The sequence below is a fragment of the Homarus americanus genome, unplaced genomic scaffold, assembly GCF_018991925.1.
Source record: "Homarus americanus isolate GMGI-L3 unplaced genomic scaffold, GMGI_Hamer_2.0 scaffold367, whole genome shotgun sequence".
NCBI lineage: Eukaryota > Metazoa > Arthropoda > Malacostraca > Decapoda > Nephropidae > Homarus > Homarus americanus.
Window position 1 is genome coordinate 3,366,091 of NW_024743709.1, and position 15,000 is coordinate 3,381,090.

The following is a 15,000-nucleotide window of genomic DNA, read 5'->3' on the forward strand; positions in this document are numbered from 1 at the left end:
GGTTACAACACTACGCTCGACCAACTAAACCCAACTAATGAGGCGAGAACGACCGACCCTTAGGAGGTACGGGGTATGGTACGGAATTTCCTTGAGAAGATGGAAGTGTTAACCTTTGTGGCGACCTGTGATGTAATGGTGAGCATTCTCGCCTCGCAAGCACGGACCCGGGTTCGATCCCAGGCAGGGTGAAACTATGGGCAAGTTTCTTTACGCCATCTGCTTGTCTACTCAGCAGTAATTGGGGACCTGGATGTTAATCGATTTGCGGATCGTATTCCGGGGTAATGGTTAGCCAGTACAGTTAGAGTTGTCCGGTCTTCTCGGACTATTCCTTGACACTGGGTCATGCAGCTCGTTAACTCAGGGTGTGGTTGTTGTTGGCGACAACTTCTACACCTTAAACAAATTCACGCCTTGGTGGCCCTTGGGCCGGCCATCCTCGTTAAACGCGGGGCAATCATTATTATTATTATTATTATTATTAAACACAAACAAAATCTATCCAGGTATTGTATAGTCTTAGCGTAGTAAATGTGGCTCCATTTTTTGTTGTACGTTTAACCAGTTAGCTAAATACCTCTCCCTTTTCACATTTCCAATTAACTTTAATGCATGATGCTATTAAGACGCTGAGCCCCAAGGTAATTATACGTTTAAAATGTTTCATTTTTTGTTACATCTAAAAGTTTTTTATGGTTTAATAAGACACGTAAACTCAATTCATCCATACGAACCTAAATTAATTGCTACTTAACTACAAAATTGATCGATATTGTTGTTAATAATAAATTTAAATACTCTTCATAAATAAATTTAATCTTTTAATGTATATTCACATTAGTAGATAAACAACTTTTCAATAATTTAGATTCACAAATTCTGTGATGATCTAAAACATATATTCACCGGGACTGAGGACCCGCTGGTGACAATAACATCAGTCACACCAGATATTAATGTCGCGCTATTTGCAACAACATATTGGGTATTAATGGTTGAATAGAAATTAGTCATTAAAAAAATATAGATAGTATTTGGCATATATGAATATTACGTCCATATTAGTCGTTAATTTATACGATTTTATACAAGAGGAAAGAATTTATGAAACGGGGATTGATACACACACACACACACACACATCACACACACACACACACACATCACACACACACATCACACACACACACACACGCAGAAATCCAAAAATATTAACCCATACTCCATTAAACAAGACGAAAACAAAAGAAAAACGAAAAAACTAAATATAACTGAAAGAAAAAGTATAAACACCATAAAAACAAAAGACACACGGAAAAAAATACCAGATATCGTCACGGTATAAAACACATCAGTAATTGAGAGAGAGAAAAAAAAAGTCACTAAAGTATTCGTGGTTTATCGGTCAGCTGGTGGTGATAAAATGAGAGAGAGAGAGAGCCATCTTAGACGATTCGCAGTGAACCTGAAAATATCCGGGAGGAGGCACACATACCTAGCTAGCCCTCTGGCTCTCTCCTACCTCCTCCTCCCTCTTTCTTCTTGGAGGTGGGAGGTTAAGTGGAGGGTGGGGGAGGAGGGGAGGTGGGTGGGAGAGGATGAGGGGAAAGAATGGATGTTGGGGAGGGTGAGGGAGGATGAGAAGGGAAGAGGAGGGAGGGAAAAGAACAAGAGAAGAAATGAGAAGATAAAAAGTGGGAGGGGAGGAGGAGGAGAGCTTGAAGCTTTGAGTTTAAGTTAGTTCAGGTTAAAAAAATGTGTGTGTGTGTGTGTGTGTGTGTGTGTGTGTGTGTGTGTGTGTGTGGTAGAGAGGGGAGATTGGGAGAGGGAAGAGGAGAGGAGAGAGGCTATAGGAAGGATAGGGAGGAGAGAGAGTGAAAGGGAAGAAAGAGGTAGTGAAAGAGGGAAAGAAAGAGAGAGAGAGAGAGAGAGAGTCGGCTTCCTCTAATACTGTCCCAGACTGAAGGTAAAAATTATCAGCTCCCCTTCTCTACCCTCCTTCCCCTGGGGACTAATTGATATTTCCGACGCAAAATTCTATTCTCGTTTAAAATGGATTAAAAAAAAAGTGAGAGATTACCACGACAGGAAGCTCACTTTGAACATGGCTCTGGCTCTCACTGACCACTGAACACACACACACACACACACGTTAAAACATTTACCTATGTGACTCTGTGACCGATGTGTGTGTGTGTGTGTGTGTGTGTGTGTGTGTGTGTGTGTGTGTGTTTATTCATGGTCTGAATTCTCATTTTTTTCTCTATTTGATTCTTCTACTGTTTGTTTTGATACACGAAAATACAATTATCGTGTAGAAAGCAGAACGCGACAGTAAGCATCGGAGTGGTAACGGGAGACGGCAGTGAGAGTATCAGCTGTTCTTCAATCCCTTATACACAATAGAAGGGGAATGATAACTAAACCCTACATGTAATCCTCCTAAAGGCGATTCAACTCCACATCATAAGGTATCTGAATCCCTAGAACCTTATACTCTCAATATATCCAGGATGTTATTGTAGGTTTTAAAGGACTCCAAAATCCCTACAGGACTCCAGAATCCCTAAAGGACTCCAAAATCCCTAAGAACTTGGTTTCTCAGTACCTCTCTCTCTGGCTGTGTCCGCAATGTAACTTAAGACTTTCCTAAATATTCTCAGTGAGTTAGAAGATGAGAGACACACTTATACCAGCCCATGATGTCTGTTATACCAGCCCATGATGTCTGTTATACCAGCCCATGATGTCTGCTATACCGGCCCATGATGTCTGTTATACCAGCCCATGATGTCTGTTATACCAGCCCATGATGTCTGTTATACCAGCCCATGATGTCTGTTATACCAGCCCATGATGTCTGTTATACCAGCCCATGATGTCTGTTATACCAGCCCATGATGTCTGTTATACCAGCCCATGATGTCTGTTATACCAGCCCATGATGTCTGTTATACCGGCCCATGATGTGTTATACGGCCCATGATGTCTGTTTATACTCAGCCCATGATGTCTGTTATACCGGCCCATGATGTCTGTTATACCAGCCATGATGTGCTGTTATACCAGCCCATGATGTCTGTTATACCAGCCCTGTTATACCATGATGTCTGTTATATGATGTCTGTTATACCAGCCCATGATGTCTGTTATACCGGCCCATGATGTCTGTTATACCAGCCATGATGTCTGCTGTTATACCGGCATGATGTCTGTTATACCAGCCCATGTCTGTTATACCAGCCCATGCCCTGATGTCTGTTATACCAGCCCATGATGTCTGTTATACCGGCCCATGATGTCTGTTATACTGGCCCATGATGTCTGATGTACTGTTATGCCCATGATGTCTGTTATACCAGCCCATGATGTCTGTTATATCCATGATGTTATACCAGCCCATGATGTCTGTTATACAGCCATGATGTCTGTTATACCAGCCCATGATGTCTGTTATACCAGCCCATGATGTCTGTTATACCAGCCCATGATGTCTGTTCATTTATCCTCACTACTTCAGATCCCTCCTACGACTTTCCCGTCAGTTGAAAAAAGAAATAATGTTTTGCTATTTCTTTTTCATTTTAGGATCTTCTCTCTCTCTGTCTGTTTGTCTGTCTGTCTCTCTCTTTCTTGTCTGTCTGTCTGTCTGTCTCAAATACCTGTGGGTTGTTTTTATTTAATTACCAGAGTATATATGTTTTTTTTAATGAATATCAAGTGTTTGTTTACCTTCGCTGCCTAAGGTGATATCGTATGCCTCACCATAATCGCTGCCAGACGTACGATCAACTCAGCACTAACTCAACAATGGTCGTCTGGTATCGTTACGCACCCTGATGCCAGACTACTAGAAGGGAACTGTCTACTCACTGTGTACTCCCGTCCCTAAACAGTTGACCTGGACAGATGATTGAAACAAAAGAAGGTTGATTAAAAAAAGTACCGACTGTTGCCGTATACTCACTTCTGACGTCATCACAACTTCACAGCGTCAAGTAACGTAATGTACTCTAACCTAACCTAACTTAACCAATACAACCTAACCTAACTCCCCCAGGTAGCATTAGGGTATTTAATCAACAGGTGAAACAAACTGAGATGGGTTAAATCTTCACGTAACCCCCCCAAAAATAATATTAACATAACATTGATTACAAACTCAGTGGTGGTGGTGTCTGGCAACCTTATGGTTACGTAAACACAAGATAGTGCTTAACCACACTCGAGGGACTCAACCCAAGTAGCACTCAATGCTCGAGAATGACATTAGTATCAAGTAATAGCAAGTGGCGTTATCATCTTAACCTTGTGATAAGAGGGGTTAGGTTAGGTTACTGTTAGGTTAAGTTAAATTATGTTAGGTTTGGTTAGGTTAGGGTTAGGATAGGTTAGGTTAGGTTATTGTTAGGTTAAGTTAGATTATGTTAGGTTTGGTTAGGTTAGGGTTAGGATAGGTCAGGTTAGGTTAGGTCAGCGAGGATCAAAGTAGAGGTGACGTGTTTTATCTACCATCAGGTGAGGTCTCTCCCTCTACCCTCTCTCCCCCTTGACTCAGAGGCCCCAAACCTCTTCCTCCTCCTCTAGATTATTACCTCATCTTCCTCAAGGCGACCTCCTCTCCACCTCCTCCAGTTAGCAGTGAAGCAACGAAGCAATGAGTGTACCCCACACACACACACACACACACACACACACACACACACAGCCTTCTGGCTGCCAAGCTCTTTCAATAAACTTTAATTAGTATTATTATTGTTATTACACACACACACACACACACACACACACCAGAGGCATTTTCTTACACACTACCATCCATAACAAAAAATGCCTTTACCCACAAAATTATCTACATCGCCTCCCCCAAACGGTACATAAAAACAATATACATAAAAGAGACATATACATACTCGTATACATATAAAGGAAGAATACATAAAGGGAGATTACCGATAATATTCCACTATATCAAAGGTAAAACTTCAAAGTCGATGTGTTTGGTGACAAGACATTGGACTCGGTAAACACAGAGAGGATATGTACTATTGTTGCCCTTCCTGCCACCACCACCCACCACCACAGGTTTACACCCTTACTACCACCCACTACCACAGCTGTACACCCCCACCACCACAGCTGTACACCCCTCACCTTCACAGCTGTACACCCTCACCACCACCCACCACCACAGCTACACCCTTACTACCACAGCTTACACACCCTTACTACCACCCACCACCACAGCCACCAACCCCACCACCACAGCTGTACACCCCACCACCACCACCACCACAGCTTACACCCTTACTACCACAGCTACACACACCCCACTACCACCCACCACCACAGCTGTACACCACACAGCTGTACACCCCACCACAGCTACACCCTTACTACCACAGCTTACACACCCTTACTAACTCCACCACCACAGCTGCACAGCTGCACACCACCACCACAGCTGTACACCCCTCACCACCACAGCTGCTGTGCACCTCACACCACCACTACCACAGCTGTACGCCCTCACCACCACAGCTGTACACCCTCACCACCACCCACCACCACACCATTGTACACCCTCACCACCACCCACCACCACAGCCGTACACCCTCCACCACCCACCACCACAGCTGTACACCCTCACTACCACAGCACCACAGCTTCACCCTCACCACCACAGCTGTACACCCCTCACCACCACCCACCACCACCCATCACCACAGCTGTACGCCCTCACCACCACCCACCACCACAGCTGTACACCCTCACCACCCACAGCTGTACGGCCCACCACAGCTGTACATCCTCACCACCACCCACCACCACAGCTGCACACCTCACCACCACCCACCACCACAGCTGTACCTCACCACCACAGCTGCTGCCCCACCACAGTCACATCCTCACCACCACCACCACCACAGCTGTACACCCCACCACCACAGCTGCACGCCCCACCACAGCTGTACATCCTCACCACCACCCACCACCACAGCTGTACACCACCACCACCCACCACCACAGGTGTACACCTCACCACCACAGCTGTACGCCCCACCACAGCTATATCCTCACCACCACCCACCACCACAGCTGTACACCCTCACCACCACCCACCACCACAGCTGTACACCCCTCACCACCACCCACCACCACAGCTGTACACCCCACCACCACAGCTGCACGCCCCACCACAGCTGTACACCCTCACCACCACCCAGCTGTACACCCTCACCACCACCCACCACCACAGCTGTACACCCTCACCACCACAGCTGTACGCCCCACCACAGCTGTACACCCTCACCACCACCCACCACCACAGCTGTACACCCTCACCACCACCCACCACCACAGCTGTACCCTCACCACCACAGCTGTACGCCCCACCACAGCTGTACACCCTCACCACCACCCACCACCACAGCTGTACACCCTCACCACCACCCACCACTATCACAGCTTTGTAGATAGATAGATAGATAGATAGATAGATAGATAGATAGATAGATAGATAGAGACAGACATATGAACAGCAATATACGAATGAACAAACGACATTTTTACTCAGAATAAATAGTTGAAAAAATAGAAGAAAAAAATAACGAAAAAACATTTATTTTATATGACGACTTTTGCTCATTCCGTTGATATATTGTTTCTAGATGATCAAAGGTTGTGATCAGTGTAAGAATACTGATCAAAGAAGGAAAGTATAGAATATTGATCAAAGAAGGAAAGAAGAGAATATTGAACAATGAAGGAAAGTAAAGAATATTGAACAATGAAGGAAAGTAAAGAATATTGAACAATGAAGGAAAGTAAAGAATTGATCAAAGAAGGAAAGTAAAGAATTGATCAAAGAAGGAAAGTAAAGAATATTGATCAAAGGAAAAATAAAGTAGTGAATGAAAGAAGATTTGAAGTTTATAGTTTTCAGGATTGACAGCGAGTGAATATCAGTGGAATAAATTGCTACCAGATTGACAATACCTCAGTGAGAGAGAGAGAGAGAGAGAGAGAGAGAGAGAGAGAGAGAGAGAGAGAGAGACTTTGAGTCTACGGTGGGTGTTGCTGTTAGGTTCAGGTCAGCTTAGGTTAGGTCAGGAAGGGTTGGCACCACTGACCTGGATCTCTGTCACACATCCACTCCCTGCAGCACTGTCCTGGCACTGTCACCAGGTGTGGGTTGTGGCACTGTTGGCCTGGTAGGATGCTCTCACTAGGACACAGTGACACACACGCGTACGTCCCGTTCTGTAGAGGGTCAAGAGGAGTCAGTGTAGCACTGTAATTATCCACATGGCACTGTAATGGTCCACGTGGCACTATAATGGTCAACATGGCGCTATAATGGTCAACATGGCACTATAATGGTCAACATGGCACTATAATGGTCAACGTGGCACTCTAATGGTCAACATGGCACTATAATGGTCAACATGGCACTCTAATGGTCAACATGGCACTATAATGGTCAACATGGCACTCTAATGGTCAACATGGCACTATAATGGTCAACATGGCACTATAATGGTCAACATGGCACTATAATGGTCAACATGGCACTATAATGGTCAACATGGCACTATAATGGTCAACATGGCACTATAATGGTCAACATGGCACTATAATGGTCAACATGGCACTCTAATGATCAACATGGCACTATAATGGTCAACATGGCACTATAATGGTCAACATGGCACTATAATGGTCAACATGGCACTATAATGGTCAACATGGCACTATAATGGTCAACATGGCACTATAATGGTCAATATGGCACTATAATGGTCAACATGGCACTATAATGGTCAACATGGCACTATAATGGTCTAGTTCAATATGGACTGAACTGGATTTATTTACTTACATACACATAAAGGTAATATGTCTCTCTATAGCCTGTGTGTGTGTGTGTGTGTGTGTGTGTGTAAGCTAAGGCCTCTCCTCATTACAAGGGCGCTATTTAACACACTCACCTGGCAGGTACTTACACACAACACTCACCTGCAGGTACGTACACACACACTCAACTCACCTGCAGGTACGTACACACACACTCAACTCACCTGGCAGGTACGTACACACACTCAACACACCTGCAAGTACGTACACACACTCAACTCACCTGCAGGTATGTACACACATTCAACTCACCTGGCAGGTACACTGGGTGCGGCAGTCAAGGGTGAAGGTCTGGCCGTGGTCGTAGGTACGGTTGTTGACGGTACATTTGGCCGGCCGTACCTCTGTAAGGTACGGCATGTTACATTAACAAATACTTAACTAAACCTAACATAACCTAACCTAACCTAACACAATATAACTTAAGGTAACCAAATTTAACTTAATGTAACAATCTATCGTAACGTAACGTAACCTAACCTAACCTAACCTAACTTTACTATATCTAACTTAGCCGAACTTAACATAATCCAATATAACAACCTAACTTAACCTACAATAACCTAACTTAATTTAACCTAACCCAATCTATCAAAGCTTAACTTTATCTAACCTAACTTAGTCTAACCTAACCTAACCTAACTTTAACTAACCTGACCCACGAGACTCTCAGGTGAAGGTCAACTCACCTTGACAAGTGCCAGTGGGATCCGCAGTAGAGTTGTAGTGACAGGTAAGACCCAGTGCCAGGTCACACAAGGTGGCACCGTCACAAGGCTGTCCCAACTGACGGGCGCACTGCCAACAACATCCACACCCGTCTATCACCACCCGCACGTCCACGTCACAGTCTGGTACACCCCCACACCCACACGGGTACACACAGTGGGCGCGGATCTGTCGGGTAGGAAGGTGGGAGTGAGTCTCATGATGTGGCAGCTGCAGGTGAGGGAAGAGGAGAAGAGAGAAGAGGAGAAGAGAGGAAACAGAAGAGAAGAGAAAATGAGGAATGTAGGCAACAAATGCAGTAAGTTTTTGATGTGGGACGCTCACTGATTCCTGAATGGGTGGGGAAATATTTCGCTAATGAATGTAAAATACCATTGAACAGATGCAGCAGAGGCAACACTGTGAAATATTTCCCGGTGCAGCTGACCGTAACAACATCAACACTCACTCAATGGCTGGTTTGTGTATCATAATCCCTGGGTTTGTTCCAATGATTTTTTTTTTATTCTCCAGGTATATTACATCGTGAGTTAAGTTATGTTCTTCTAAAAAATTATAGAATCGGAATATAGGAATGTACAGTATGTATGTATGAATGTATGTATGTATGTATGTATATATGTATGTATGTATGTATGTATGTATGTATGTATGTATGTATGTATGTATGTATGTATGTATGTATGTATGTATGTATGTATATAACGTGTACTAATATAAATTATCAACAAGCTGTAGTGGAAAATATCTCCAAGGGAAACGTATAATAATTTTGTATTTTTCCGCCATTACTTTTAATAATGGCCCGAAAACATTTTAATATACATTTAAAATTGTACAGAAAAAAAAACACCGAATTTATGTTTTAAAAAACTTCTTAATTGAAGACAAACACAAAAAGTTGGGAGAGTAAATCACTGATTATCATGTCTGGACAAACACAGTGTTTGGTTACGTGTGTTGTTGTTGACGACCACTAGGGGGCAGGTGGAGGAGTCAAGGTGGAGGGAGGAGGGGTGGAGGAAGGCCATGTGGGGGGAGGAGGTGGAGGAAGGTCAAGGGAGGAGGGGTGGAGGAAGGTCAAGGTGGAGGGCGGTGGAGTAGAGGGAGGCTAGGATGGAGGGATCTCAAAGTGGAGGGAATTCAGACTATAAGAAAAATACAAAGATGAAATATATCCATCAATATCCACAACACACACACACACACACACACACACACACATACACACATACACACACACACACACTAAACTATGTCCCTAACTCAAAACAAATGCAAAACAGAAAACTCAATTAACACAGCATTCAACTCCCTTACACAGCATTCAAACACCTCTCCTTCACATTTCTTATCTTGGAAGGGAGACACAAAATAAAAATGAAAGTGACGAAAAGGGAGAAGAGGAGAGAGAGAGAGAGAGAGAGAGAGAGAGAGAGAGAGAGAGAGAGAGAGAGAGAGAGAGAGAGAGAGAGAGAGAGAGAGAGAGAAAAGTTTGTTTACATCTGAATGAGACGAGAGGGAGGAGAGTGAATGAAAACCTGAAGATAAATGAGGAGGAAACATAGAATAAAAATGGAGATAGATAACATAGAAGGGAAGAAGGGAGAGGAAATGCTTGGGTGATGTGAGAGAGAGAGAGTAAGAGAGTAAGAGAGGAGGGGAGGGGGGATTATCGCCAGTGTGTTGAGAAATGTTGCAAATGATAACACAAGAGTGGGGAAAATATTGCAAGAGAGGATGTTACCGCCTTTGGTGTGTGTGTGTGTGTGTGTGTGTGTGTGAGGATATGTGGCACTGTCTGATGGCATGTGGCACTGTCTGATACAAGCGAGGCACTGTCATTGTCTGTGTGGCATTATGTTTCATGTGAAGATATGTGGCACTGTATACCTACGGTGTACGTGTGGTGGCACTGTCCTCATGTCTGTATATTGAAGGGTTGGTACTTTCTTTATAAACGTACATGGGAGAAATAACGTACATGGGAGCAATAACGTACATGGGAGCAATAATGCATGGGAAATAAGCAGGGTAAGTGGGCAATAAGAGAGCAATAACGTACATGGGAGCAATAACGTACATGGAGCAATAACGAATGGCGTTGGAGCAATACAATCAGCACACGAATACTCCACCATCACCACGAGAGAGAGAGAGAGAGAGAGAGAGAGAGAGGGGAGAGAGAGAGAGAGAGAGAGAGACCCACCACACATCAGCCACCTCTCAACTAGGGGTAACAATAGCACGTGAGATTATAACATTATGGTGACAGCTACCCAAAGACTGTCAGGGTAATAAAACAACACATCTGTCAGCTCCCGTCTCCTACCCAGACAAGCCAATGTTTACCTCCGCCCTGCCGGGTGTTGAAACTAGGTACCTGTGTGTGTTAGTAGGATGACCTCTAACACTGCTTTTGATTTTGGGGTCAGAGGTCAAGGTTCAATGTTTAGGGGAAAGAGACATCAAGGTGTGAGGTTAGGTTAGGTTATTGTTGTGATTGTTGTTATCATGAAGCAAGAATTTATGATGCGAGATTTTATTGTCATGAAGCGTTTGTTATCATAATGCGATTTTTGTTATCATGAAGCAATTTTTGTTATCATGAAGCGATTATTGTTATCATGAAGCAAGTTTTTTATCATGAGCGATTATTATAAATTTTGTGTCTGAAGCTGTTATCATGAAGCAATTTTTTGTTATCATGAAGCGATTATTGTTATCATGAAGCAATTTTTTGTTATCATGAAGCAATTTTTTTGTGTCCATGAAGCAAGTTTTTGTTATCATGAAGCAAGTTTTTGTTATCATGAAGTATCATGAAGCAATTTTTTGTTATCATAAAGCAATTTTTGTGTTCATGAAGCAAGTTTTTGTTACCATGAAGCAAGTTTTTGTTATCATGAAGCGATTATTGTTATCATGAAGCAAGTTTTTGTTATCATGAAGGATGTCATCATGAAGCAAATTATTATCGTGAAGCAATTTGTAATCATAATTCAATCAACATGACATTAATGACTAAACTGAATTATTTGGTTTACATAGTCAACGTACCAGCGCCAGGAACACATGTTTTAATGAGCTACACCTGTTTACACCTGTTGAAATCCGTTGAAATCTGTTAACTGTATAAATCTGTTAATATCTGCTGGTCTTGGTTCTCTGGACGTCCAGCTTGTGAGGAGAAATGAGTGGGGAGTGAGGGAGGGGGAGGAGGGGCCGCTGGGATGAGAAGGAGGGAGAGTGAGTGTGGAATGAGCAAGAAAGTGAGTGGGGTATGAGTGGGAGTGAATGAAAGTGAGGGGAATGAGTGGGGAGTGAATGTGAAAGTGAGTGGGGAATGAGTGGGGGAGGAATGTGAAAGTGAGTGGGGGAATGCGTGGGATGAGTTTGGGAGGAGAGGAGAATATGTGGGAGGAGGGAAAATGAGTGGAGGATTAAGTGAGTGGGATGAGTGGGGTCGCTGAGGGAGGTACAAGGAGTGGTTGGGGAATGAGTAAGAACTGAATAGGGATGAAGCCTGGGAGTAATTAAGATCCTTCCCCAGCCTCTGTTGTGTTCTACTCCTTGTGTGAAGAGACAATAGCTTCCTCCTGCACCACCCCCTCTCCTCCAGGACTACCACCTCCTGCACCACCTCCCCTCCCTCCAGGACCCCACCTCCTGCACCACCCCACCTCCCCCTCCACTCCACCACCACTACCACCTCCCTCCACCACCACCACTACCTCCTCTCCTCCAGGACTACCACCTCCTGCACCATCCCCACTCCTCCTCCTCCACCACCACCAGCACCCCCTCCCCCTCACTCCCTTCCCAGCAGGTAAAATAATCTTGTGTTTTTAACTGTACACAAAGGTCAGGGGGACAAACTACCTCTTACAAACACTGTCTCGGGAGGTTGTCAACATGTCCACCTCCCCTCCACACATACCTTCACTCTCCCCGATTTTATGTAAGGTTTAAAGAAATTATTTATCCTCGTACGAGATTATGATGGTGACAGTTTAAAGGAAGAACAAATATATTTTTATCTTTTTCTCTCTTCCTGTATCTATTTTTTCTCACCCACGTCAACAATATATACACAGTCGAGATGTAATCGTCACTCTCAAAACAAAGGAACATCAACTAGCGTCCTTTAGCAGCGTTCTTGTTTACATTCGTGGTCTCTCACAACACATTACTGTCAATATATCACAACTTAATCTCTGGTTCACCTCGTACACTATAACAAGGACGATAAACTTGAAACCAAAAAATATAGAGTTAAATTACAGAGGTTCAGAAACTCAGATATAATGACGACGTGAAATGTTGGGTCCAGTTGAGTGAGTTGCCTGCGTCGTTAAGTCGAGAGCAGTTCAGGGGGGCTGTTACGTGGTTACTATTGACCTTTAGCGTTGAAGTTGGTGGCGGCGGTGGTAGTGTGGTTGTGGTGGCGTGGGTTTGGGGCGTGATTGTGGTGGCGTGACTGTGGTGTGGTTCAAAACTACTACACTACACAAGAGCCAGTGATTTCCTCTCTTCACACACGAATGGACGTTAACTGGCCGGTGTTGTGTAGTTTCTGAATTCACCATATGACTCTTGATTACTTCTCTGACCTCCACCACCAAACCTATATAGTATAGCACCAGGTTCAATCAATTTAGCTTTTCTGATGTAAATGGTGGACAAAATACTATCTATCAAACATTTTTTTTTTCTTCTTCTTCTTCGTCTTCCTTCCCTTCTTCTTCTTTCATTCCTTTTCTTCTTCACTCCTCCTTCCTTCCTCCCTCTCCTCCCCCCCCACCCTCAGCAGCGCCCCAGTCACAAGGCGGCAACTGCGCCCCCCTCCCACATCCCTACCCAACACCACCTACCCTCCCCGCCCTATATCCCCCACTTACCCCCCGCATCCCCCACCGCCCCACCCACACATATGATGGATCATTTGTCGATACAGTGATTTATATAACGTCAAAATGATGCGCTGAAATACATGAACGGCCGGTGGGGTTATGTGACCCTGTGGTCATAAGTCATATTTTTACTGTCCACAACCAGAAATAGTACTGTTAGTGTCATGTTTTTGTGTCATAAACTGTCATGAGGTGGTTCACGTTATGTAGCTTGCTGTCATGTCTTGCGGTGGTTCATGTTATACAGCTTACTGTCATGTCATGTTATTGTCACTGGCATGTTTTGTGTCATATACTGTCATGTCATACACTAATGCACTTAGGGTAAAAAATACATGAATGTATTAAATTATATAATTCTGTTAAACATACTATAAATTGCCTGATAATTTACGTATATACTAACTTATGTATACTATACTATAATCATACATATACTACAGGTCTTAAAACATAAAAATCAGTATATTAAAGTATACATATCATAACTCTTAAAAGCACTAGAGAGTATACATGAATAAAAACGTATTAGATTATGTATATCCATGTATACATAGTAATATTCAGTTGCACATAGCCCCTAACCTGGCCGGGAATATTGCAACAGTGAAGCTTGGCAATCAGGAACGACCCCCCCCCCGCTGGTGACGTCATATGTAAACTCCGACCCCCCCTCCCCCTGCCGCCGCCCTTCCCTCAACAAAATACAATGTAAAGTTAAATTGTTCTCAGATACACTATGTGGGTGGTTGTGAGACACTGTGTGGATTGGATATTGTGTGGGTAGCGTTAGTGTAGCGTGTGGGTGGTTTTGAGGAGAGAGAGAGAGAGAGAGAGAGAGAGAGAGAGAGAGAGAGAGAGGCACCTTTACATGTGTACGTTTGTTCGACTCAATTATGTCTTACTTGTATTCTCTCCTCCTGTTTATCTATCTCCATCCTCCCCCCTCCTCTTCCCACTCAACTACCTCCTCCCCCCTCCTCTTCCCACACCCTCCTCTCCCCCCTCCTCCTCCCCAGTACATAGTTTTACCCTAGTAATATAGTTAAGAGGCCTTCACTCAACACGCTCGTCTTCTCCTTTGATCTACAATGATGAATGTGGACACAGGGACCAGTAGGAGGTGGGTCAGGGGGTGGGCGAGGTGGGTCAGGGGGTGGGCGAGGTGATGAGGCGGGTCAGGAGAGGAGATGGAGGAAGAAGAGAAGGGGAGAAGTAGAAAGGGGTGGAGGATAAGGTGAATGAGGAGATGGAGAAGGAGAAAGGGGAAATGGATAAGGGGAGGAAGAGAAGAAAGAGAAGGAAAAGAAAGAAGAGTACAAGAAGGGGGGAAGAGAAGGAGGAAGAGGAAGGAAGGAAGGAAGGAAGGAGAAGAGAGAGAGATGTATGTAGTCAGTAATTCACCAGGTGACAGATTCAAGGTGTAGTGTGTCGAGT

At 44.0% G+C, this 15,000-nt stretch overlaps 1 protein-coding gene across 1 annotated transcript in view; it reads right to left on the bottom strand.

Moving 5' to 3' along the window:
* The window catches only part of LOC121877447 (CCN family member 1-like), a 51,580-nt gene that overhangs the window by 4,700 nt on the left and 31,880 nt on the right, over positions 1-15,000 (bottom strand). Inside the window, exons 3-5 of the mRNA XM_042383211.1 lie at positions 8,611-8,818; positions 8,174-8,265; positions 7,138-7,267 (exon numbers count right to left, since the gene is read on the bottom strand). Of these exons, the coding sequence (XP_042239145.1) occupies positions 7,138-7,267; positions 8,174-8,265; positions 8,611-8,818 (430 nt within the window). The remainder of the gene's footprint in view (positions 1-7,137; positions 7,268-8,173; positions 8,266-8,610; positions 8,819-15,000) is intronic.